General features: G+C 41.9%; 1 protein-coding gene across 2 annotated transcripts; it reads left to right on the forward strand.

Moving 5' to 3' along the window:
• Positions 1 to 26,878, forward strand: OPRM1 (opioid receptor mu 1). 2 transcript variants are annotated; one of them, XM_050893276.1, is made up of 4 exons: positions 1 to 359; positions 17,255 to 17,607; positions 18,547 to 19,067; positions 26,412 to 26,878. In XM_050893276.1, exons 1-4 carry the CDS (start codon positions 1 to 3, stop codon positions 26,442 to 26,444), a joined length of 1,266 nt encoding a protein of 421 aa, XP_050749233.1. In that variant the 3' UTR covers positions 26,445 to 26,878. The 2 variants fall into 2 exon arrangements, with proteins under 2 accessions (XP_050749233.1, XP_050749232.1); XM_050893275.1 differs by lacking the exon at positions 26,412 to 26,878 and adding an exon at positions 25,889 to 26,186.

Consider the following 26,878-nt stretch of genomic DNA (forward strand, 5'->3'; position numbering starts at 1 on the left):
ATGGCCGTCGCCTACCTGCTGGGCAACGGCTCCGCGCCGCTCCTCGCCGGCGCCCTGGAGGTCCCCTTCGCCGCCAACGGCTCCGCCGCCGCCGCCTGCCGCCCCGCCGCGCCGCCCTGCGCGGCCGCGCCGCCGGGCGCCTGGGGCAACGCCTCGGCGGCGGCGGCGGCGGCGGCGGCGGTCTGGAATCGCTCCGAGCCCTGCGGCGGCGCCAACGGCAGCGCGGGCGGCGGCGGGCCCTGCGCGCCCGCGGGCAGCGGCCCCTCCGTGGTCACGGCCATCGCCATCATGGCCCTCTACTCCGTGGTCTGCGTCGTGGGGCTCTTCGGCAACTTCTTGGTCATGTATGTCATCGTCAGGTGAGTGCCGCCCCGCCCCCCCTGCCCTGCCCTGCCCTGCCCTGCCCTGCCCTGCCCTGCCCTGCCCCGCAGCCCGCGGCCGCTGCCGTCGGGGCGGACGCCCCGCCGCGGGGAGCCGGGCTGCGGACCGGCGTCCCGACGGGGGATGCTGCGGTCCTTCTCCGGCAGCCAGCACGCAAAGGGCCGCACTGGGGGTGGGGGTGGGGGGAGTGCGGAGGGGCTCCTGCCCCCTGCGGGGAAGGGAAGGGGGCTTTTCAGAAAACGCCGGAGCCGGAGGATCGGGGAAGAGAAACTTGCGGTGGGGCCGTGAGGACCGGCCGGGCTGGGCGGTCCGTCAGAAACGGCTGCGGGTCTGGGAATGCTCTGCGGACCCTCCGTGCGAGCTGCTGTGGCCAACGAGGCCTGAATCCCGCACCTGGCCGCTGAGGAGGGAGGATTTAAAGGGACTTCAGCCGCTGCCTGTGAGCGTGTGCGGGTACAGGGTCGCGCACGGACACCCGGCACACATCCACGCGTCTTTCCCCCCAGCTCTCCCAAACGCACAAGCAAAATGTAAATGGCATCGCGGCTAAACGCTTCTCTCTGCCCGGATTTATAGATCCTGTGCCTCAAGTCTTGATATATATGTTTATATTCATGTACATTTATATATGTATATGAATAAATACATGCGTATACACGTGTATAAATACGCCAGGGTCGCGGCCACTATCCGTAATCCCGGCCTCCCGGCTGTGCTGCAGCGCTTCGCAACTTTCTCGCCCACAAGCCCACCCGGGCTTTTACAGGTCACTCGCAAGTGTCTTTCACGTACCAGAAATTCCGTGCCCGTAAATCGGCGGAAAACGGGTGGACGAGCGAGACCGAACGGGCTCCTTTGCCCGCCTGGGAGCGGGGCGGGCGGCTTCCGTGGGGTAACACTGCCACCTCCCGGGAGCGGCGGGGCGGGACGGGATGGGAGCGGCGCGGCGGGACGCGACAGGACGGGGCTGACCGGGCTCCTCTTCCTTCGTGGCTGCTCGTCGTTTCCGAATCAAGCAGCCGCTGAGCCCTGCAGAGCCCAGCGGGCGCTGCTGCGGGGGGTGCCCCTGGGGAGCGCTCCCTCCCTGCCGGGCAGCCCCAGCGCTTCCACTTCCCCCAGGTCTCGAAAGCGTCCCTTTCCCCTTTGAACGCTATGTTTCCTAAGGAGTCGGGGTAGCAGCCGTCGAGCATGGGTGCCGTGGGTGCAGGGAGCTGGCAGGCAGGAGCAGAGGTTGGCGCCCAGCATCGCTTGCAGGCCAGTGGCACCGGGATGGCTTCATGGTGGGTGCAGCGCTGACAGTGCTAGCTACAAAAAGCCGGGGGTGAGGATAGCGGTGAAGGTAGGGTGCTGTGGCACTGCGGAGGATGATTCCTTCGGCATGTGTTGGGGATGTCACTGCAAAGCCTGCGCAGCTCATAGCCCTGATGGGAACACAAATAATATGCATCAGTGGTTCAAACTGTAGTAGTTCAGAGACCTAATGGTTTTAACTATACTTTAGAGGCTACATTTTAAATGCACAGATGTCCTGGTTTCAGCTAGGACAGAGTTAATTTTCTTCCTAGTAGCTGGCATAGTGCTGTGTTTTGGATTTAGTAGGAAAATAATGTTGGTAACACACTGATGTTTTTAGTTGTTGCTAAGTAGTGTTCATACGAAGTCAAGGATTTTTCAGCTTCTCATGCCCAGCCAGCAAGAAGGCTGGAGGGGCACAAGAAGTTGGGAGGGGACACAGCCAGGACAGCTGACCCAAACTGGCCAAAGAGCTATTCCATACCATATGACATCATGCCCAGTATATAAACTGGGGGAGCTGGCTGGGAGGGGCGGATTGCAGCTCGGGAACTAACTGGGCATCGGTCAACGAGTGGTGAGCAATTGCATTGTGCACCACTTGCTTTGTATAGTTTAATTCTTTTAGTATTACTATTGTCATATTATTATTATCATTATCATTGTTTTTCATTCCTTTCTGTCCTATTAAACTGTCTTTATCTCAACTCACGAGGTTTTTTTCCTGATTCTCTCCCCCGTCCCAGGGGTGGGGGGGAGTGAGCGAGTGGCTGCGTGGTGCTTAGCTGCCGGCTGGGGTTAAACCACAACAACAGAGCTGGGGAGATTCTCTTCTGTGGTTTTGGTCAGTCCGAGACTCAAGCTATCTGTGTGAAGATACAGCTGCAGAAAGGCTTCTGAACAGGGGCATGACTGCAACCGGCTGAGCAGTGTTGAATGCATTCCTCTGGGAGAAAAAGCAGATGCACAATGTAACAGAGCCAGGATAGCTGTCAGCAGAGAAATATGCCACAGGTTGTCCCTGGAATTATATATTTATACCGAGCATAACCCATTCTAGGTTCATATTTTTTACATTAATTAATTGAATTACACTTGCACCACAAAGCCATATTGAATGAGGCACTTGCATTTAGATTTCTATCTAAAGAGAGCATCTTTCCCTGAGATTACAGCTTAAAAACAAAAGCCAGAAGCAATGGGAGAAGGCAAAAATATATTTTCATTTTACAGAGGAAAACACAAATAAATTAAATGGCTTCTCCAAAACCATCCAGGAATTCTATGGCAAAGGCAGGACCGAACCCGGGTCTCCTGTGCAAGAACAGCTTTTGGTATGACAAGAGTTCCTTCCCAATTAATATCATGCAGCTGTTTACCAATTTGGGATGAAAAAGTGTTTACATGTTAATGGTTGAATAGGATCTGTGGTTTAAGCAACATAAAAACGCATTTCCTTTCTGTGCTTCTCTATAGGTTTAGTATATCTAGACAGCAATAGGGAACTTTTCAATTTATTTCCTGTTGCTAACATGACAGTATTCCCAATCCTATAATATGCATATATGAAATGGTGAGGTTATGTGCTCACATTCATGTATCCTTGGATCCAACTACAGATAGGAGGCAAACCTTTCACTGGACTGAATTTGGCATCATATAACGCTCCCCTTCTTTATCTATATTTCACACCACGCCTGCTCAGCAAGAACAAAACATTGAAGTTCATATTAATTTTGAGAAGAATTGAGCCTACTAGAAATAAGATTTTAAACTGATATTGGTACTTAGTTTGCCTTGAAAATACTAGGAGTTGGGAGGTAGGTGCTTAGATATTTGAAGCTCTGTCCCAACTCACCTTTCAGAGTCCACCCCCAGTGAAAGCAACAGTGACTTCATATTCAGTGTGCTGCATGCTAGTATCTCATGCTTGGCTTCTTTAGAAATATTTTTTTAATAATTATTATATTATTCTTATAAACATTATTATTCTTACAGCTTGTCTGCATGAAGCAGATCCATGGGCTTGGAGGCAGAGCTGTGCAAGTGCTTGCCTGATGTGGAACTGTCACTATCAGTCCACAATGCCACCCTGTTATCCCAGCTGGGGCAAACAGGGGTCAGAAAGCAGACATGTCCAACAAGGAGTTAGAAACGTATTGTCATTATCGACAGGAAAATCAGGCTCTTCATGCAAAGCAGGTCCATGGATTTCCAGTGTGTATACATGTTACTTTATAATTAATGCATTCTCATCCACTCTCCTTATTCTCCCAAATGGTTCCTGTTCAGCTGAATACTTTCATCCTTGGATTAATATTTACATGTTATATCTGTAGGGCGTGAGGCTGAACCCCATGTTACTAACACTAAGCTGCTTCCTTTGTCAAGTACAAAAAAATGCCTTCTGAGTGACAGCAGTAATAGTCAGGTTTTACTGCCAGCCATGAATTTCCTGTAATCTGAAAAATCTGTAGATAATTTTTATTATCTGTTTTCCTCATGTGCTTTGTATAAGTGTAAATTACTAATATGAACACAATGTTGTTATGGCTATGTCAACAGCAAATGCTACCTCTAGCTGCTGCAGAGTACAAGAAGACAGTGTACAATTAGTACCATGTGGTATTGAATTAATTTACACAGTAATCTATAGGCTTTTCCAGCTTTCTCATCAAGTCAGTGGGATATTAGTCACGCATTCGAGTGGGAAGAAGAATATGCCCGGTGATTAAGGCAATATGCTAGAAAGCTGTACTAGATCATAGATGAAAATCCTTAGCATCGCTGGTCTGGAAGAGAGGAATAGCTCTCGGAGGCTCCAGTCCTCGGTGATGCCAAGTGGCTGTAATTCCACCAACAGCCGCTGAAGTCACTCAAGTCAAGAGTGATTCCTTAATTGCTTTGCTATTAATTTTGTCACATATCATAAACAAAGGGGCCTCAGGTTCTCCATGATCCTTCGCGGGAGGAAGGAAATGTCTTGTTTCATTAGAGTAAATGATTACTCTGCTTAAAAAAAAAAAAAAAAATTAAAACAGGGAAAGAAGTCCTCTCTGAAACAAAGAGATTTCTTTATACATTTCTCAAAACAGCTTCTTAATAGTGTTTTGAAAAAAAGAGCTGTGACTGAAACATCATCTAATCGGGAAAGACTATGCAGTACTGAAAGCTCTGGTTACTTCAGCTTGGCTCACTGACACTTCAGGAAAACTGTTTTACTAAGTAGAACGGAATTTGGGGTGAAATTTCAATTGTAGAAAGAACTGATATCACCAGAGGGATGAATATTCTCACACATGTGCACAGAAAGGGAAAAGTGAGGGGTTTGGAATGAGGTCATATAACATACGAAGCGGAGAGAGTCTGTTTAGAGAAATAAACTGAAATGATGACGAGCTTGAAAGTGGCTGAAGTGAAGCAAGTTTTTCTAAAAAACAGGGGTTCTTCTTTGCAAGGTGACATGGAGTTATGGATTGTCGCGGATGAGTCATTTAGATCACTTAAAGAATCACTGTCAAAGGTATTAGCAAAAGGTGATTTTGATGTGAATTTGTAAAAGTGCGACTTAACAAAGTTCGATGGCAAGGTTCACTCTATTACTTGCTACATGGAAGAAACATAAAAAGGAAAATCGAGTTAGAATCGAGTTAGAATGATTCACACAGAGACCAGAGATGCAAAAGGGTAAAAGGGAGACCCTCCCGTTGAGTCACGAGGTTCAGAATGGACCCCCTTGCTTTCTAAACTGCTTCTCAGAGTGGAGTCTAGGTGCGGCTGCATCCAGACTTAGTCCCAGACTTGGTCAACAGTTTATGCCTAATGGAAGGTATACAAAGAGTAAGGACAATCTCCTGTTGAATTACTATGCCAATTTGTCAGGGAATGAGTGATTATGGATCCTATACGACTTTGAGGTAGCAGCAATTTAAGATTTATTAACACTATTATGGTAAATCACAAGATTAGGTTATATGATTTTTAACAATACTTAATCAGCAGCCAATTATCAGACTGATTTAATAAAATTTGCTATAATCAACACTACGAAGCTTCCTAAATCAAATCACACACACTCAAACACACATACAGAGATACGGAGGTTAACCTGTGATCAAGATTTTTCTCTCTTTGCCAATTGTAGTAAATTATTGGTACCAAATGATCTTTGAAACTTCGTGAAATCTAATTGTAGTGAATTACTCACTATTTCCTTCATCAGCATTTGTCAGCAGACGGTCTTTGACCCCCTCTTCTTTGTCGGCATCTGTCAGCGGACGATCTTGGAAATCCTCAAGAAATCTACTCTTTGAAATCCTCATGAAATCTACCCTGAGAGGCATCCCAACTCAGGGGGAGATACTGGGTCACAGCTTGCTGCGATCCCAGAGAGCTCAAAGGGATCCTCACTTAGGATCATTTTTTATAGGGTCACGAGATGATTGACTTTGGTCAGTATATTTCCATTCTGGCCACAATTCTTGTCAGGTAATTCTCGCACCTTCCAGGGCAGGCCATGGTCCAGGCAGCAGAAGTTTCAGGTACGGTTCCAGGCAACAGGAGTTTCAGGTACAGTTAGGGAGTGCCTAATCGTCCTAACTCACTGTACTGTAGCCAGGACAAGAATATACCACATTATCCCAACTCACTGCGCTTGTAGCCAAAACAAGAACACAATGTTGGCTGGTCCTGTCATCGCAACATGGCCCAGGAGGTCTGCACCACCGCATGGATGCAGTGTGAAAGAAGGCCTACAGCATCTCTTGTAGCAGCATAGACAGGGAACTTAGAAACCAAGAAATGCATAAAATTCATTCTTTTCTTTCCTGTCCACAGCCTCATGAACTTCTCTGCATTTGGATGGCATTGCATGTGCGAATGTGTGTCCTGCCTGTTCCACTGTCTGCAAAGAAAAGGTTCCACCCCATTGCTAAGAACTGTTAACTAAAGCCACAGCAGCCTTAACCAGTCATGTCAATTATGAATTGATACTGCTCACCAGCACAAGTCAGAGAAGATCTGGGGACAGAACTGAGGGAGTCAGGTTGGGCAGGAACAGCACAGAAGCTGAATTAAATGAGCAGCATAGTGAGGGGGTGACCCTCAGCATCCTGCATTACAGAAAGGCAGGTGTCCCTGTTTGCACACTGTTTGTGAGAGAAGTTTATCAACCTCTGCTAGTGAGTAAATGTTTGACTAGCAAGCGGCTCCCCTCCCTCCCCCAAGATCAAGGGAAGCAGATAAAATGGCATGTATACCTTTGTATTCTCTTTTTTTTTAAATTATATTGATACGGACATGGTCAAAAATCAGCCAAAAATACATTAGTCTGCAACCTGGGGATAACCCCAATCTCCCGGGGGGAGCAGAGGTGACTGCGGGATGAGTGAGAGCTCTGCAGCCCCACACTCATCTCCAGACCCTGTGCCACCCCGTGCCTGGCCCTGGTCCCAGCGAGCTCTCGCCCACGGAACAGCACACATGTCCCAGGAGGGCAGACCCCCCTGCTCTGCTAGCGGCTACCACCAGGTACTTCTGGGCAGAAAACATCCCCTCTCACTCAATTTCTCTTGAAAAAAGATCTGTTTTGATCCCACTGTATTTTTCCTGGAGTATCATTTTGGTAATGGCTCCCATGAAAAATAATGTTAAACACTTCCTGATTATTTTTTTTAATTGCCTTATAAAAATAAGTCAAATTGTACCAACTTTTCATGGCTTCAGTAAAATTAGAAAATATTGTAAGCACATATTGTTTATATTATGTAATTATTAGCAAGCTAATGACTAATGAGCTAATTAGCTAACAGAATCCTGAAGTACTGCTTTATTACATTTTAACTTACAGTATTTTTTCAAATCATCAGGCATAGCTTTTGCTGAACACTGTTGATAAGCTTTTATAATTTTTCTAGATCAAAAGGTGACATATTTACAAAAATCTCAAACATAACATGATGTAAGCCCAAATGTCTCAGAATCATAGTCTAGCTTACTAACCTCTTTTCCAACCATAGCCAGCAGCTGGTGTTTAGTCGAAGAGTGGAAGAAATAGGGGTATCACCATGTGAGAATCCTTCTAACAGTCTGTTAGACTGCAGAGGGACTTTCTGAGCTGCAGTTTGCATCAGCACTTATTCAGTAGCTTTTTGTGGACATTTCTAACATGCAGCAGTCCCAAAAAAATCAGAATCAAAAATAAGGTTGGAAATAAAAGGTCACAAATATTACCACTTCTAAACAAAGTTGCTTTGAAACCAATATTCTCTAAAGTAAAATTTCAGAATTCTGAAACATTCTTAAAGATCCTAAGTTGGTTATTTTTAAGCTTAGGTGTTCTAAGATGGATGTTGTAGAGATCCTGATTAACGAACATTTTCAGAAAATGATTTATTTTCATTATGATTCCAAGTGAAAACAAGTTTTCAATCCTTGATGATTCTCTTCAAAATACAAATCCACTCATCATAACTATATTTTTTAAAAACCTGAAAGCAACTATTTTCTGAATTGCTGTGGTTAGGCTGATCTCAAACGAAGTTCTTTTTCTAACTATCTGTGCCTTCTTTGGTTTATACCATGAAGTCTGAGTTTATGGTATTATGAGTGGGGATGCTATCATTATCTTTCAAAGCCCCTGCTCCCTTTTGGAAGTTGGCTTTTAATGGTGTTCACTAGCAAGGAGTTCCACAGCTTAGCCCAGCTGTGTTAAGAAGCATTCTCATTCATCCGTTTAATGTTAAACACTTCTAAATTTTATTTATATTTCCCTTTGAATTTACATGATGAAAAAAAGTAGGGATGACAGCCCATAGCTAATCAAATAACTGTGAAAGACATGAAATAGCATATTTTTTCCACCTTCTTACTGAGAAGTGTTCAATTATCAGCTATAAGATCTTGTATCTCAGATCAGGAATAAAACTTCAAAACAAAAATGTTTGTGTAAAATGGAGCATCTCCTCCTCATTGTGTTGTATGAAGCAATCCCAGCTGAGAGAAGTCTCCTTCTTAAGGGGGAACAGGGAGCAGCAGTCAGGGTGTCTTTTCCTGTTTTCCCCTTGCACAGTGCTAACCTCCAGCCCTGGGATGTGCTGCCTCTATAGAAAAATCATCCAAGAAGCCAGTTACCCAAATCCTTCTCATAAGGTGATGGTCTCAGTACCTCCCTCAGAGCCCCAGTTTCAGACGCAATCTCATCCTTGTCACATGGAGACTAAATCCATGATTCCCAGTACTTTTGATCCAGTCTTCTCAAAACACATAGTCATGCTCCTTCTTTCCGTCACGCCCGCCTCCACCATCGCCTGCTTTCCCCTTTCCCCCCCTCACAGGCAAGTCTTCCTCCATGTTTATTCTCTCTCCAGTCCCTTTGTCTCACCTCTGTCGCTCCTTTCCAGATCACACTCGACAGCTTCACTAGAAGATCCCAATCTCTTGTATGCGAGAGACCATACCTTGTATACTTAGCATTACATTTATCTACAGTCTGTGGCCTTGCCTCGAGCCCCATGCTACCTCCCTGATACCCTCTGACCAGGGAGGATTACCACTGCTGTTCCCCATCACACCTCTGAGGATCTCACATCTACTAGCGGTAAAACTGTCTTCAAAGGCTTCCCTGCCAGCTTCCCTGCTGAGCAGGGGATGTTTGATGTACAGTCCTCACCTGAGGTAATCAGTCTACAAATCAGGAGGAGGGAACCAGCACTGGGAAACCAGAGAAAATAGCTGTTAACTTGTCCCCCCTAGAAAAATGTCGCCGCAGTTATCATAGATGCAGTCAGTGGTTTTACTCTCAATCACACTTCCCTGAAGGCAGAGGGGAGAAAGTTAAGTTGAAGACACCGACAGTTTTCCTTTCCATGTCTTCCTAGCAAAGCAAAAACTTCAGCAATAACCACCCGCTGCTGGATAATAGCAATATATCAGAGTTAGCCTTTTCAGCACCATTAATTTATTTCAGAGAGGTGTGTTACACAATAACTGCAAAAGCAGCAACCTTTACTAGAGACCCATATATGCCTCAGCACCAGGCAAACAGAGACTCAGCTAAGGGTGGTTTAACAGGCCAGATTAAGTCCTGGAATAATTGGCAGATAATTTTTCCCCAGTTCAACTAGGCTGGAAGGGAAGGAGGTGTACCAGCAGAGGACTGTTTGGGCATTGGAGCGTACATATTACTGTCATTTGTTTTTTATCATTAAGTAGCTTTTTATAGTGTCTGGGAAAAGAAAAAGAAATGAGGGTAATAGGAGTTATGAGACATTGCAACATCCTAAATGTTTGTGTGGCAAGTTGATATGAATATATCTATAACGATGTGTTCTTGGCTGGTTCCCCTCCCCTTTTTGGAAAAAAGAAAGAATGCATCACATCAGCTTTATTTTGTATGGATTTCTGCCAGGATATTTCGCATATACATGTCAATTAAAAGGCATGAAGATAGTAAGAGAGAAATAATAAAATAGTTACCTGTTATGACTACTGTGGAGTTTGTGTGTTCTGTCCGAAGTAATCTCCTTGCTTGTTAATCCTCTCAGTCAGACATCAAGGGAAAGGACCAGCCTTCCTCCCCCAAAATAGATATTTTTCCCAAAGAAAGAAGCCTGTTTTGTTTTCTCTGGGGAGGGACTAAACTCACTGAATCAAACTAAATAGCGGAAAGAGAACCTCTATATGATGCCTTTCAGTAGCAAAAAAGCAGGAAGAGCCATAAAGAAAGCAACAAGTGAATTTTAGCCCAAAGCTCAACACAGTATTGTAATTATTGAAAGCAGGATGAGTCAGATGCCCTCCCAACTCACTTGGTGCCACATCATTCCCAAAAAGACCAGCACTAGAGTCTGAAGAAAGTTGACTCTGCCTAAAAGGCTTTCATTTAGCTCTCCCTCTCCCAAAGCTGAGGTCTGAGAGAAGTCGCTGGTTGGTTCTGAGTACAGGAGGAATGGCCCTGAGCCGGTGCTCCTCCACGAGAAGTGGTGTGCTCTGCTTACTTCTCCTGCCTGGCTCCTGTAAGCAAACACTGGTGGATCTGCACGTGCCTTGATGCTGCCCCAATGCAAGGAAAGGACAAGCTGGGAAGTCGAAGATGCTAGCAAGATGACCCAAGGGAAGTAAACTTTGGTGAAATTCTGGCTTAATTTCATTTGCGCTATGGAGAATAAAGTGAAAAAGGAACTTGGCAGTGGGAAAACAAAGTATTAGGGAGAAGAGAGGTAGCAGCTGAAGCAACTACAGTTCAGCAGTTATCTGCCCTAAGTTCAGATCCACATTTAGCACATACATTCGAACTCCTTCAGAAAATGGACATCCCCTTGCCCATGTGCGAGGAAGGGAGAGGAAGGCTGCTCCAGCATAATGTATGTGAAGGCCTTGCTGTGTTCCCGACTGAGTATGTCAAATAACTAGACGTTGCAATTTTAGATCTAGTACGCTCCCTTACTATGTCATGCCTTGACACCTGAAGTGATGCTTGATATTCCTGTGTTTTTTCATCTCTCTAATTAAACCACCATCACCAGTCACAGCAGTGACCAGGTAGTGCCGTGTTGGGAGTCAGGATGCAAGGCTTTAACAGGAGGAAACAACCACTCCTTCTGTCCTTCTTAAAGGCAGTGGAATCTTCCTCCCTTCCCCAAACTAAGGAACAGTGCAGGAAGTAAGTGAATGTGCTGCAAATTGCACAATTTCATTGTAACTAAGTGTGAACATTTTCTGCTATAATGTTGTACCTGCTGAAGGGGTTTTTGTCAATTTGTTGTTTGTTTGTTTTCCCTGAGGGCTTATTATTTTTAAATTACATCCTTGTCTTCAGAAGAACATAAATCAAAAGGATGAGTAGATTGTTAACCACGGTATGGCACCTCCAATCTGGGTGGCCTGACCACCTAATAACGTGTAAGGGTTGTACACAAATTTATGGTGCTTGTACCCAGAGCCTGAATTTAATGGCTTAAGGCATAAGCATTCTGAAGTATCCATGAATAGAAAAATCAAAGACTAAATCTTCAAGCTGATTAAGTCATATGCTCCCAGACAGGGAGCATATGATAGGTTAGGCTCATCCAGAGTATATATGACTTCAAAACGTTAATAGGTAACAGTCTGCCACAGCACACATCGCAACTGTGGCTGAGATATAGTACGGGTCTTTCACTCTATAGATACCCACTACCATGCAAAGAAAGAAAAAGGGCAATAAGATAGGATGGCCATCAGTTAAGTCCATGATTTGAGACCCTTTAGCTCAAAGGTACTTTCCAGAATATGGCCTAGCTGAGAGACTTCATTTCAGTGTCAAACATACTAATTGGATTGGCAGACAGAAGAAATATTTGAGGGTTTTTCCAGATTGTCCTGAATATGACATGACCTTTGTCAAAGCTTTAAGGGCTCAACAAAAATTGAAAGTACCTGATATCTCAGAAAAGCATGCAAAAAAACCCTCTTTCCTACTATTTTTGAGTTGCATATATGAGATGCACCAGAACAGCCATGGAAATAAATGTTCATTTAAATTGGTTAAACTAGGCATACTTCACATGTTTTAATCTTCCCACCCAAGGAGACCTCAACTGATCTAACATATGCACAGAATGATTCTTCATTTGTTTAACAAGTCATTTATGCAAGAAGAACATGAATTTGAAACACTAACCTAATCTCCTCCGGCATCAACAAGAGTTATGTCAGGTTGTCTGTATGCAAGACCTAATTGCTGGCTGTTGTTTCTTTCAGCAGCCAAACCATTTTTATGAACGACTGCTTTCTGCAATGAATCTCCTGTAATTAAGCCAGTTTTTCATATATTTTGCATTGAACTTAAACACAGATCAGTTGAAGCAGTCTTTGTCTCCAATTTAGCGTTCTGTGGACAAAAGCTTGCATGCCTTTGTGTTGCTGAAAGTAGTTATTACCAATCTATCATTGGCCAGCCCATTTCCTAAGTGCAAAAGACTGTTTCTGCTTTTCTCCTCACTGTTGTTTTTCAGATAGGAACAGTTTTCAAATTAATTTGTAATGGTACGTATTACTATATTCATTGGGCTAAACATGGACCCCGTCTCTGGCTTCTTTGCACCAGCCTAGTGGTACAAAGATGCTGTGAAACTGATCTGGTACAGAAGGGCTGAAGGGTCTGGAGGAGGGTATATTTCAACAATCCACATGGATGTAAACGGCTTGTCCAAGAAGCAGTAGGGACAAGACTCAGGTGGCAGTATACCAACAGTGTCTGTTAGGCTTAGATAAAGTGTGATGTGAACAAAAAATTTCATTTTTTTTTAAGAAAAGATATGGTCTTCATGTTATTTGTTCTTTACTTTTGAGCCATTGAGGCTTAAAAGAAAAGACTCTTCAAAAAATTTTGGAGGTGTTAAGGTGGAGACTAAACCACTGGAGTGGGCAGGCCAGAAACAGAGCTGTGGCACGTGTCTTGCAGAAAGAGAGGCACAAGCGTGCTCACATCTCTCTTGTTGCATGACTGTGAGGTGGAAGGGAAGGTGCTCGTGGCTCCTGCTCAAGATGCTGTTACACGTTGTGTAATGGAGCTGGGGGTCTCTCTAGGTCAGTTTGGTGAACGTTTTATTTGGTTTGCAAACTACAAGTAGCCCATGGGCTGTCAGTTGAAAAGGTCATTTCAAGACTTTCTATTTACCCTTGAATGCTAGGAACTTAGTGACTGAGTAGGATTCTCATACTTTTCTCTATTGCTTTTTCTTATTCCAAGCAAATCCCAGTTGAGTGGACCTCTACAGCTCAGATCTTCAAACTTCAAGTATATTTTAAAGCTTTGCTGGATTGAAGATAAAGGCAAGGCTGAGCTTTCCCTACAGAATTAGACAGACATAAAGTATATTCTTACTGTTGTAAATCTGATCTATCATCTACTACTACCAACAAAAAAACGCTTCATAAACATACTTTATAATACAAAACCTGCACTGAGGAGATAGAAAGGGCATACTAGTGGGTGTCAGTATTGTAATGAGCATAATTAATTTGAATATGTATCAAGAGCAGTATCAAGCTAAATATTCACAAAAAAATTGAGTCATCATGTTGCTCTATTATTCTTTCATTGCAGAGTTGTAAAAATAAAAGTAATGTTGCCAAAAGCCAACTTCTGTCTTCACTTGCAACCTTGCTCATTGTCATGCAAAATTTAATATAGTTAGTGTTTTAGATGCTGAAATTTCAGTGTAATCTAAATACCAGCATTCAGATTTTCATGGGTTTGTATTTAAGACTCTTTCTTTACACATCTGTTCATTTTAAATTCTCTAGTGACCTTGAATGAAAGTGTGAAAACAATATCTGTTAAAAGATTGCTTTTATAAACACAATACTTTTGGTATTACAAGTCATATAGATATCCTGTGACTTTAATTACATATAAAATCCAATCCCTCTGAGGTATAGAAATCTCATCACATACACATCTATGTCTGGATGATGGAAATGTTTGTGCTGCTTGTTCAAATAGATAGACTGATACCTTAGCAAAAGATATAATAACAGTTAAGATCAAGGCTTTGAAGAGCTCCATTTTGAGGGCCTGTTATTTTTCATGCTGTTAAAATTACTTTTAATCAATTGCTTCAGTATTTATTTGTTCATACCAAAAAAATAATCCTGGGGACACTGATAATCTATTTATTTGGAAAAATACATGTTTAACAAAATGTACCTTTCAGAAATAAGCCCTTTATAAAATCTTGAAATACTCATTACAGAGAAACACCAAAATCCCATAGAGTTCACTGAAAAGAATACCGTGAATTTCAATAGGCTTTTGTTGATTAGGCAATTGTGGAGGTAAATACTTTCTATCACCACAAAAGCTCTGCTTCCTTTCTCTGTAAGAACAGCATGATCAGAAATATAAAGATTACAGAGTACATCAAGAAAAATCCTTCATTAATAGCCTATAGAGCCCATTAAATGAAATAAGTCCAAGAACTTTTAAGCTTAAATTGATGAAGAAAGCAAGATAGCAAAACTGAAAAATGTGTAGCATTTAAGTGGGATAAGGCCCATGCCAGTCCCAATGAAGAAACTTTATTCCATTTATTCGGAGCTTTTCCCTGCCCATCCTCTGGCATGCTAACCTGAGAGTCACTTACATACTGGTTGATGTATTTCTTTTTTTGCTGTATCAAGCATTCCCTTTAGATCATAAGAATGGCTTTAATTACTGATAAAAAAAACACATTATCATTATCATCTGATGATGTGCTCTCCAAACAAAACTGTGCCAGAGTCGTGTGTGATGACAGCAGCACTGAGCAGCATACCTAAGCGTGCTTTCTTGTCCAGCCATAAAGACAGGGTGATCACCCCAGGGCTGAGTAGGGATCAGCAGCCTGGGTGAGGGTGCAGGATCCTCATCGCCTTTCCTTGTCTGTGCAGAATTGAGAGGCACTGCCCCTCCGCCGCTGTTACTGCCTGAGTGGATCAGACTGGAGCAAGCTGGATATGTCTGCTCACAACGCAATCAAACCTCCAGGTTAGCTCTCTGGACACAACCTTAGCTAGTCCTGGATCTATTGTCAGACCTATGGAGAAGACGTTCATTTTTGATAAACAACAGGAGGCATGGCAAAAAGAGGGCTTAGTACAACATTTTCATTCTGGGTAATAGTAAAGTCAATATAAAAATGTTGCTATTTTCATTCTCCTCTGCAAGGTTCTCCAGCAAATTGCCCAGAAAATATTTTCTGTTCCCTGCAGCTTATTGTGTACCTCTCCCACACTGCAATCCTGTACATTTTTTCAAAATAATTCCCAGCAGAGAGAGGCATGGAGGCATCTACCTCTTCCTAAGTTAGTATTACAATCTTGGATAAATGGAGTGCTCCTGTAAGAAAAGTTTTTAGGGTACTTTCAGAATATAGGTTTTATTTAAAGCTTGAAAGTATCATACTCAGATCATACTTTCCCAAGACAGCAGTCAAGAAAGAGCTTGGATCTACTTGAAAATCTTTTTTTAAAAAAACACCCTAAATTGAAAATAGGGTTGTTAGTAGCTCCTCATGCACAGTGCTAGAAAACGAGAGAACGAAGTCAGTACAAACTTCTTCAGATGTTCATCATAAAAGCTATCTAGATGCATTCAGCAAGAAGTCTGCATTTCTCCAGACCCTACCAAAAAAGTTCCAAATGTGTGTTCCCTACACAGCCCTGTCATCAGGGTTTTTTTGCAGCTGACTCATGTTCTGAAGAGATCAAAGTCAGAGAGAAAAAAAAACATGAAATACTGTATTTTACACTTTGTCTTCCCCAGCAGGTTGCCTGAAAGATCTTTTCAAATGGGCTACTCCTCTTGCAAATCACTCTATAAATTGTAAAATGTTTGATCAAACACTGTACTCATTATTTTGCAGAAACAGAAGGAAGTTTTATCAAAAGAGCAAGCCATCTGACCCCCTGAAAGCCAGGCAGCCACAGTGCCCAGCAACCTCGGCAGCAATCAGGACTGCAGGGCAGCATGGCCAGGAACATTACTTAGAGTGAAACATTCATTGTACCACTCCAAAAGTATAGCATCCTCATAAAAAGTGCATCTCAAGTGCTACTCAGCTGACACAATGGACTTGAAACAGTGAAGGGCTCTTCAAAAATTTGATGAAACTAAGGAGGAATTTGGACTCTACCTTGAGCAATGCAAATTAAATTAAAACATAATTAAACATAAAATATAATTAAAACATGAAAAGCTCCCCCTGCTTAGCTGTGATTGAAGTGTGATGTTCAAAATTCAGGAAGTGGTTTTGGGGTTGTTAGCAGCACAGACGTAGGAAGAAGGGTGTGCAATGGAGGTTGAAGACTGTGGAGCAGAGCAAGCATTCCTACCTCAAGCAATAGGGCTGCAGCATCCATCCAGGTGGTGGTTCTATTGATACATTCAATGCATATGGTTAATAGCATCTGTCTTCTGGTTTGATTGAAAGAACATCTGTCCAACTTATATTGGACATTGAGATTAGTAAAGCAATGTCGTAACGATCATTACAAATTATTTTAGAATTCTATAATTAGAAACAAACGAGAAAGTTTAATAGCCTGAATTTTTAGACACAGTGGATTTGATAATTATACTAATCTTTTAGGTACTTATTCCCTAAGGAATTACATCGTTACTACTCCACAACTTACAAATGAGTTCTCTTTTTTTACAGACCATGCTTCTGATACTCGGCATGACATCAGCAGATACAGAAAATCTATCTATTTAGTACAGTGTCTGATATGTACAAATACAATTTTTTTCAGCTTCTCAGTTCTTTAGCATCTATAATATTGTTTCTTCTACGTGTATCCTTCCTCTCTGCACAAATTAAATTAAATCTTTTCTTTTCTTTCTTACACCCTTTAGCTAATGCCTCACTGAACTGCAAACATTATTGTAGATAAACCATAGCAAGGTCATTTGGTTAAAAGCAGAAAAGATGATCTTTGACGGTATCTATCTATCACATTATTTCACAGAAGTTTCTTATGGATGGTGCACTGGACTCAATTTTGTTTGACATTGTCAGTTGTGGTCATTCACATGCTTTGCTGATTTTTTTTCTAGGTACACGAAAATGAAGACGGCCACCAATATCTATATTTTCAATCTTGCATTGGCAGATGCCCTAGCAACAAGTACTCTGCCATTCCAGAGTGTAAATTACTTGATGGGAACATGGCCATTTGGTACCATCCTTTGTAAGATTGTTATATCCATAGACTACTACAATATGTTCACCAGTATCTTTACACTGTGCACCATGAGTGTGGATCGCTACGTAGCTGTTTGCCACCCAGTTAAGGCTCTTGATTTCCGTACCCCCAGAAATGCCAAAATTGTCAATGTCTGCAACTGGATTCTTTCTTCTGCCATTGGCCTGCCAGTTATGTTCATGGCAACTACTAAATACAGGCATGGTAAGTCTGGCTTTCATTCCTAAACTGAGTATTTCAATGTTTAAACTCCTTTCTGCATTGTTTCACTTCATTGTAGAGGCGTTGAATTAACTTCTGACCTCCAACCTGTATAAAGCAGGTGTCAGTGCAAATGGACCCTTTCAACAATTTTGCATGTGGCTGTAGTTGACTGGACACAGCACTGCTCATGATCGGTCTTTTATAACAGGCAGCTCCAGCTCCTTCTGTGGGTCTGTGCGAGTCTTGCTGCCCCACACTGTTACTGTAGTGTTTGGAAAAGCATCTGTGCCTGCCTGCCTTCTGCTGTGGGGCGGTTGTGCACTGTCCTACAGCACAGAAGCCTGTGCTTTACCCAGGATATTCCCACTGAAGTTGGCAGACATAGATATGTTGCACCTAGTCTGGCAGGACGTCATACAGAGCAGAGAGCACATTCTGGATCACTGGTGCTCAGAGACCTTCCATGAAGTGACAGCATCTCGACATAAATCCAAACCCTCCATTGTGCACAGTTACTAGGTGTCATGCCATTCTCTTCCCCATTACCCTGAAATGCCCAAACTCTGAGCAGATACGGTGGTTAAACCATCTTTCTTTTCACCAGGTTTTATACTGAAAGTGAAAATGAGTCAAAGTTTAAGCATTTATGACAATTCAACTCTTTTTCTTGTCCAATATACATGCAATTCCAAGCAATAAAATGCAAAAGAGAACACATTACTTCAGTTTTGTTTTTCTAACTCACACTTCAAACATGTTTTGCAGCACTGTGTCCTATCAATGTTTGTGCCGATGACAGGTCACAGATTGCTTCATTTTACCTGTTTACTTAGTAGATCTTCGTATATTTGTCTATGATATTTAACAAAAAAGGTTTAAAGAAAAGCAAATGAAAAACTGACCCGCTTGTTCTTCTCTGCTGTTTTCCTTTTTCTCCAGGCTCTATTGACTGCACACTTACGTTCTCTCACCCTGCGTGGTACTGGGAGAACCTTCTGAAAATCTGTGTGTTCATCTTTGCCTTCGTCATGCCAGTCCTGATCATTACCGTGTGCTACGGGCTGATGATTTTACGCCTGAAGAGCGTTCGCATGTTATCTGGCTCCAAAGAGAAGGACAGGAACCTGCGGAGAATCACGAGGATGGTTCTTGTAGTGGTGGCGGTGTTTATTGTGTGCTGGACTCCCATCCACATTTATGTCATCATTAAAGCCCTGGTCAACATCCCAGAAACTACTTTCCAGACTGTCTCCTGGCACTTCTGTATTGCTCTAGGGTATACAAATAGCTGCCTTAATCCAGTCCTTTATGCATTTCTAGATGAGAATTTCAAACGGTGTTTCAGAGAGTTCTGCATCCCCACTTCCTCAACCATTGAGCAGCAAAACTCCACCCGAGTCCGACAAAACACTCGTGACCATGCTTCCACTGCCAACACTGTGGACAGGACTAACCATCAGGTATGACTAGCAGTGGAGATGTCATCTCTGGATCCAGGCCTCCCGCTTGGAGATGACATGTATTCTGAAGTTACAGTTTATACTGATTTGTAGCTATTTGAAGGTCTAAACACCTTCAGGGTTATATTTGAAACTGATATATGCATACACAGAGACCCTAGTCCTGCATGGTGCTAGTTGTTCTCTCCTCTAGTTGATGCTCAGAAGTTGAGGGCTTTTGAAGGTACCTTGCGTGACCGGGTCCAGCGTGCATGCATATACAAAGCACACAAAACAGTGTTTCATTTGCAGGATGTTTACAACAGGTGACTGGTTTAGAACTGGTTGGAGATTAATCACAGATTTCTCTATTCATACTCCTTGTCTGCTGGTGGAGACAGGAGTGGGACAGAATATAGATCACTTCTCCCATTGCAACAGTGAATAAAGAAGAGAAGAAACTGTGCTTGTAGACTTCTGATTGATGTACAAAGAAGGCCTACTTGGCCTTGTATTTCCTGGAAGACATGCAAGAAGTAGACAAAGGCTTGTCTACATGCAGTTCTTGTATCAGATAATTGTCTGTGTTGGCTAAGGTGGGTTTTGAGAGAGAGAGAGAGAGAGAGATAAAAAAATATGTACACACATGTTAAGGAGTATTGTGCCATTTTACCATTTAAGGTATACTGAGAATATACCTTTTCCATGTAGAAAAAGCCTTTGAGAAGTAGGAGTTTTATGGCACAGCAGATACCAAGAGAAATAGATTTTTTTATTATTATTATTCAGGCTGTTTTTGCTTAGCTTTTGCAAAGAAGCTCTTTTGTTACATATTCAAGATCCACGTTCCTGTGATTAGTCCTGAGAATTTCCAATCCCCATCCCTCAGTGCCCATCAAGCTAAACATGAAAGCAAATCTTAACATTCGTGAAAGTAACTCAAGCGCATCACAAGCACTAGACAAAGTTTGAGTCGTCTCTGTAGGTCATTAAAAAGAAGAACAAAAGGCACAAGCCTAGTTCATTCCTTGCCATATCACCTTTCAGCAATATACTTAGGTTGCTCCTGCACCAGTTTCTCACTGCTGCCACTTCAGCCACAAGCTAGCTGCCTCCTTGAGGTGCAGAAGTCAATGGCTTCTTGTGAAAGCAGTTGCATACCTGCCACTCAGCTGCTGCCAGAAAGCCCGAATCAGAACATTACCATCTCCAAACAGACAAAATAGTAGTTGCACCAGAAAAGAGGAGGGAGCAGGCTAAAGGGAGAAGCTTTATTAAGCATCTGCAGTTGGTGGTGTCGTTCACCAGCATCTGATTCATACATGCCAAACTGTGGCCTGTGAAGTCAGTTAGCACCTGCTCAGTCTTACACACACTTCAGTGGTGGAGCCGAACTGCCAAATTTGGCATACATATATGTATGTGTGTATATACGTGTAGTATTTACTAGGTGTAGTGAAAATTTATTAGACAGATTCAGCTGTTAATAATGCATTTGCAACCCTCAGTGGAGTCAATTTTGTGCATGTGTCTGACAACAGGATTGTATCTATATCTAGTACAATTCCAACTTTTTACAGTGCAGTGTGTATGCACACATTTGCTACATTTAGTTATGTATCATCTTTATATTATTTTTAGGAGAGCTGTAGCCTTCTAAACCTCTACCCTTAGCAAAGCTTAATGTGATACTGCCCAGAGGCTGAGTGAAATAAAGTCTATTTCCCTGGGCACTGAGCAAACACAGAATAAAAGATGATCCTTCCCACAAAGATCTTTCAACCTACACTAACAAGGGAGAGAGCCAGCTGAGGCAGGGATGGACCAAGCAAGTGCAATGGGCTTTATAGTGCCCATAAGGAGGAAGCTAGTCTCATAGTTGGGTTTTTGGTTGGTTGGGTTGGGTTTTTTTCCATTCAGGGAATAGTGATGAAATTAGTTAAGAAGAGATAAAGCACATGTAAAGAGAAGTAAATAGGAAGATGCTGAAGTGAAAGGGAGGTGAGAAGAAGAGTGTAGAGAAGAAAAGGGAACATCAGGAATGAGGTCTGAGTGAGGCAGGAAGGAAGGAAACTGAAGTAAAGAGCCAATATGCACGGAACAAAAAAAGGTGTATGCAGAGCTGTAAGAAATTGTTTGACTATGCAGCTTTGGCTACTTTGGTGGCTCTTCCTAGAAACTAGCCATCAGTTTTCTCCAGGGCCGGGGAGAAGACGACAACACTTGGAAGCTCATGTCCTCATAGATGGGTGGATAGGTCTCTTTGCATGGTCTGGTATTTGAAAGAATTTGAAGTGGCCATAAACGGGCCCAATTTCAGTTCCCCCACCACCATCCCTGCAGTCCTTGCTTTGGCAGTTGTTGCTGCTGCCCCTGGTTTATTTCTGCCAGATGTGCTCACTGGATGCTGACCTGAGCCTTCTCACTGCTGCACTCCCTGGAGTACAGCGCACCAGCTATCGGGTGCAGTCTTTCGCACTCTCCACAATGTCTATAGAATACATTCATACCAAGCTATGTTCAAACCTGAATATTTAAACTTCATTTATTTTTTTTCTCCGGCAAACATTTGTGTAAGAGACAACATTTTTGTTGTCTGCTACTATCAGAATGACAGACAAGGTTGCAGGACTAATCTACACTAAAAAGGTTCTGTGGTATGGTACTTACAAGTGTAACATCTAATATTTTTTGTATTATTTTTTAAACAGAGAAAGCCCTAGGGTGAATGCAGCTTTTGCTCTCAGAAAAGAAAAAAGAAAGAAAAAAAGAAAAAAATCTCAGACAAACCACTGTTTGCTCAAACAGTGAGCTTTTGTAAATTCTATTGACAGGGCATTCTTTTCACAGGTAAGTGCTTTCTGTACAAGAAAGTATAGCTAGTATATCTGTATTGATCTAAGTACACTGACAAGCCCTTTCTTGTATAGACAAGGCCTTGGAGAGCATTTGGTATGAATTCTAATTGCAAGGCTGTATAGTTCTCAGCACACTTCACGTCATTTTCGAAGAAACAGATGTTCTACAAGTTGCTTTTTTGCCAAGTGAGAATTCTTTACTCCTGCTGAAGTTAATGAGAACTGCACGCACTCAATTGCTCAACAGCTTAAGGCCTCACACTCTTAAAGCACTTAAAAATAAGCATTTACTGCTGGAAGGAACAACTGTGTTTTCTATCAGTGCAAAAGCAGTAACAGGAAACATCATAAATATTCATATTTTTCTGAGTTAAGATACTGGCCTTTGGCCTACTCTATGGCTCTTCGGCATTACCAAAAAGATCTAGATTAAGAGTTTGATTATTGTTTTGTCAGCATTTACAAAAAGTGGAAGAGCAAAACAAGTTCAAAACTCCTCCAGAAATGCAGTTTCTTTCAAATGCACAGAGTAGCATCCAATCCATAACACTGATGGTGTGAGCATTTATAGAAACTGTATGTGCTCCGTGGAGCAACGTAGTTCTAAGGGAGAAAAGACAGTGGCTAATCAGGCATGCAAAAACTGGAAGAGTTGTAAGACTGAGATGTTTCACGTCTGTGGGGGATGTATCCTGTGTTACAGTCAACTAACTCTTGTGGTAAAATGCATAGGTTACATTTGTTCCAAAGTGAGCTTAAAGGCTTGGCTCGCTTTAATTTTCAGGGAGGCATATGCAATCTTACAAGTGCATTTGCATGAAGAGTTAAAATGAGAGTAGGAGTGATGGAATCCTGGAAAAACTGCTTGCAAAGCAAAACCACTTACTTTGAACTTTTCCCTATATGACCCAATATTGGTAGGGAATGGTAATAAAGGACCAAATACTAGCTTCTGCAAATGGCTGAGGTTTTTTGATGTCATTGACATTAACCTGATTCATAACAAAGACCTTGACAAGTATTTTGAAATAGCTTTTACTTCAGATGCACAGAGACTCCATGCATTAATTTATCTCTGATTTGAATATTTTTGAAAATTTAGAGTTCAGTGATAATTCTTTTTTCCTGAAAACTACGTTTTCCAAATACCTTTTATTTTTGTTAATATCTGTTAATAACAAAAAAATCCTAAATACTTAGGGAAATGCATTATTAATAATTATAGAAATCTTAGAAACTTAACTTGTTTCAGTGAGTTAGTTTCTTTGTGAGTCATTGTCCTGGTTTCGGCTGGGATAGAGTTAATTTTCTTCTTAGTAGCTGGTACAGTGCTGTGTTTTGGATTTAGTGTGAGAATAATGTTGATAACACTCTGATGTTTTAGTTGTTGCTAAGTAGCGCTTATCCTAAATTAAGGATTTTTCAGTTTCCCATGCTCTGCCAGCAAGCAGGTGTGCAAGAAGCTGGAAGGGAGCATAGCCAGGGCAGCTGACCTGAACTAGCCAAAGGGATATTCCATACCACAGAACGTGATGCTCAGTATATAAACTGGGGGGAGTTGGCCGGGAGGGGCAGATCACTGCTGGGGCATCGGTCAGCGGGTGGTGAGCAGTTGCATTGTGCATTACTTGTCTTTTCTTGGATTTTATTTCTCTTTTTTTTTGTTATATTCCTTTTCATTACAATCATTATTATTATTATTAATTATTGTTAGTATTATATTTTATTTTACTTCAGTTATTAAACTGTTCTTATCTCAACCCACGAGTTTTACTTTTTTTTCCTGATCCTCCTCCCCATCCCACTGGGAGGGGGGAGCAGCTGCGTGGTGCTTGGTTGCTGGCTGGGGTCAAACCATAACAGCCATTTAAGTTTTTATAGCAGTCTCACCTGAATGTATCCAAGCAACTAAGCAAATTATGTATAGGCACATTTTCAGGACTATTTAGTCATCCTATGTAACTATTTTTTGTATTTTTAGCTTCTGATGCTTTCTCCTTAACCACTGAAGTGTCTAAATGCAATAACGGAAGCTGCAAATCCTCCTCATATGCTGAAAATGAGGCCTCAGATATGTTCAGTAACCAGAAGCTCTGGTATTTGTGCTCAGCCCTGAAAGCTTTGCCCTTATTGCTTGGATTGGCAGCCACGTGTAGAAATAAAAAGGACATTGGATTAAAGAAAAAGTATTTTTAAGTTGAAACAAGGAAAAATTGAAAGCTAGTTTCACTTTGATTAAATAAATGAAGAAAGTACTTTCTTACATTTTAATTTTCCCAGTGCTATATGACAGATTGCAGACAAATATGGGGAATGCTGGTGAGTCCTATGCAGAAACATGACAAAAGCTGGGCAGATTCTGTAACTCCAAACCTTGGCAGATTCATATCTACCTGTATTAATAACGAATGGCCTTTCTATGTTTTTTTAGAAAATGGACATATCTCCTTTGTAAATAATACTATATTTTAATAGTAAAGTATTGATTTCTTATAAAGCCCATTTCTGGCAAGATATTGACATCTATGAAAAGCTTGTCTAAATTCAATAGATCCTTAAGACTGGGCTTTCTTTTGTAGCTGATTTGCACTGACATGGGCCCTTTGTGAATCTTCTAGGCAGCAGAGAAAACAGAATGTGTTTGTTAGACTATTTCATGAAAGGAAACAAGAATAAACTATGCTATGAGGACCAGAACTAATTAGATGGCTTCTAAGGTTGCCTGTGTTTGTGGCATTCCTTAAACTGTGAATTAGAATAAACGGGGAACAAAAAATTTCATTTTTTTCCCTTAATAAATTAGAAAAAGTTCATTGGTAAAAAAATACAAAAGAAATGCTTCTATTTCATCTAATCCATAAAGGTCAGTGAATATGGACTTCAAAATTCATTTCTGGATCTAGACTTCTCCAAAAGACAGGGACATTCACATTTAGGATCAGGTGAGTTTCTGGCCAAAAGGAGCTGAGGAGAAATATTCCCAATACAGAATAAAGAAAATCCCTAAATATAACATGTTAAATTGAACAAGCATTTGAGTTATGTTGTGGCCTTGGAGAAATTTATCTCCAAATCAGAAGTCCTAACAGCCTCCACTCTGCTGAACGTGCTTGGAAAGCAATCCAGTTAGAAAATGCACTTTCCTTCTCCCTGCCCCAAAATCCTTACCCATGTCCCATTACTTTTACAGGAGCACGTTCCCTCTCTTGTCTCAATCAGGCTTCATCTGTGACTGTACTTTCCATACTGTAAACCCTTTATCTGCAGTGTCTCCCACCCTGTTTTCAACAGGTTCTAGTGCTGCAGGACAACATTTGCTGGGCAGTAAAAAGGGTTGCAGAATTTCAGGATGTGCTGTGCAGTAAGCAGATTTTCTTGATGAAAACATCTGTACTGCTGTTGTGCCTCTATGCAAATAGGACTTAACATGGATACTGTGGACACACAGGGCTGAGAGGTTGTTGGGTTTGTTTGCTATGTAAGTCCCTCTCACACAGAATTTAAACTAGACTTTAACTGCAAATCCAAAAGTTAGCCAATGTACTGATGTGAGCACTGACTGTATCATCTAAAATACTAACAACTCCCCTGCAATTGCTACAAAAAGAATACAGGCAGGGAACAAATCCTTCCATACTCGTGAAATTCATAGGGAGTTCCCCTCTAGAAAGAGAACAACTGGCTTGGTATGAAATATATTCTAACTCTAATTCAAATTTCAGATCTACTAATGTTTCTTTGTCTTTGAAGGTCAGACACAAAACTTTTCTGTGATCATTTCCTCTGCTTTTGTAGCTTCATGGCAAAGGCATAGTCTTGCCTTACTCTCTGGGCTCCCTGTTTAGCTTTATACAGCAGGCAGTAGCTGCAAATGAGAAGTAAATCCCTCTTAAAAAAACCCACACACGCAAACACACACACAAACTTGTGGGTGGGAAGAAATCAAGTAATTGTTCATTGTATTTGCAATTTCTTTCCTTTCAGTTGGAACTTCAAGAAGCTGAAACCACTCCACTGCCGTGACAGGGTCTCCTGCCGTATAGCTCTCAAAGCAATTGCACAGCAGTGCCACAGTGTGTCTGGGCAGTATGCTATGGGAATGTGTAGGATACACTTTCCCTCAAAAAAATACCACAGAGGAAAGTGCCTGCTTTTCCAGTCTGTCAAAAATTGCTTCTGCAGCACTTCTACATTGCACATAACAGAAGCATGAAACATAACAGCAAGCAGAGCCAAGAGATATGGGGGGCTTGCCAGGCTCCAGTGTTCAAAGCAGTCATGTTTACCAGGAATGCATACATTAGTCTAAAACAAAGCTACTGTACCTGTAGCGATCTGACATGCTCTTGATAAGTTACAGTGGTGTTAAGCAGGTTGGAAAAAAAAATTCAAAGGCTAGACAACTTTAGTTTGAAAAATGAAGGTGAGCTTTTAATGACGGGAAATAATGGCAAATGAAGTTGTAATACTGTTGGGTACTTGATTTACTCTTAAAATTTATTTGTAGAATTGTTTTCTGTGCAGGTTATTTGTGTGCTGAAATCTCACAAGATCATCTAGAACAACACACTTGCAGTTCAAGAGATCTTCTCTTACAAGGATTGCATGTTCCACAATTTCAAAGGGAAAATATTTCTTTCAGTGCTCACTTAACAAAAAACAAAACTCCAAGCTTCACCTTCTGCTTCTGTTTCTCACATAAAAAACAGACTTTAAAATCAAAACAATGAGCTATCACTTCTTCTAAAAGAGATGAGTAAATGAAAGTATGCCATGTTGTTATTGATCGTCAAATGATCCCCAAAACAGCATAGACTCTATTAACATAAATTCCTGTGTGAATAGAAACCTACCTATAAGCCTGTCAGAGCTAGCACAGGCTGATGATGACTTCTCTTGCAAGTAGTTTCTCAAATTTCAGCTGCCCTGTCAGCAACATTTTGAATGTATAAGTCATTGACAGTCCCTATGTGA

This window comes from Gymnogyps californianus, chromosome 3 (genome assembly GCF_018139145.2).
Source record: "Gymnogyps californianus isolate 813 chromosome 3, ASM1813914v2, whole genome shotgun sequence".
Classification (NCBI taxonomy): domain Eukaryota; kingdom Metazoa; phylum Chordata; class Aves; order Accipitriformes; family Cathartidae; genus Gymnogyps; species Gymnogyps californianus.

What these genes read in the sequence shown, in the direction of transcription:
- OPRM1 (XM_050893275.1), top strand. Translation starts at nt 1, where the DNA reads ATGGCCGTCGCCTACCTGCTGGGCAACGGCTCCGCGCCGCTCCTCGCC. An exon ending in GTCATGTATGTCATCGTCAG is followed by an intron (nt 360 to 17,254) that starts GTGAGTGCCGCC and finishes TTTTTTTTCTAG; the next exon opens with GTACACGAAAATGAAGACGG. An exon ending in AACTACTAAATACAGGCATG is followed by an intron (nt 17,608 to 18,546) that starts GTAAGTCTGGCT and finishes CTTTTTCTCCAG; the next exon opens with GCTCTATTGACTGCACACTT.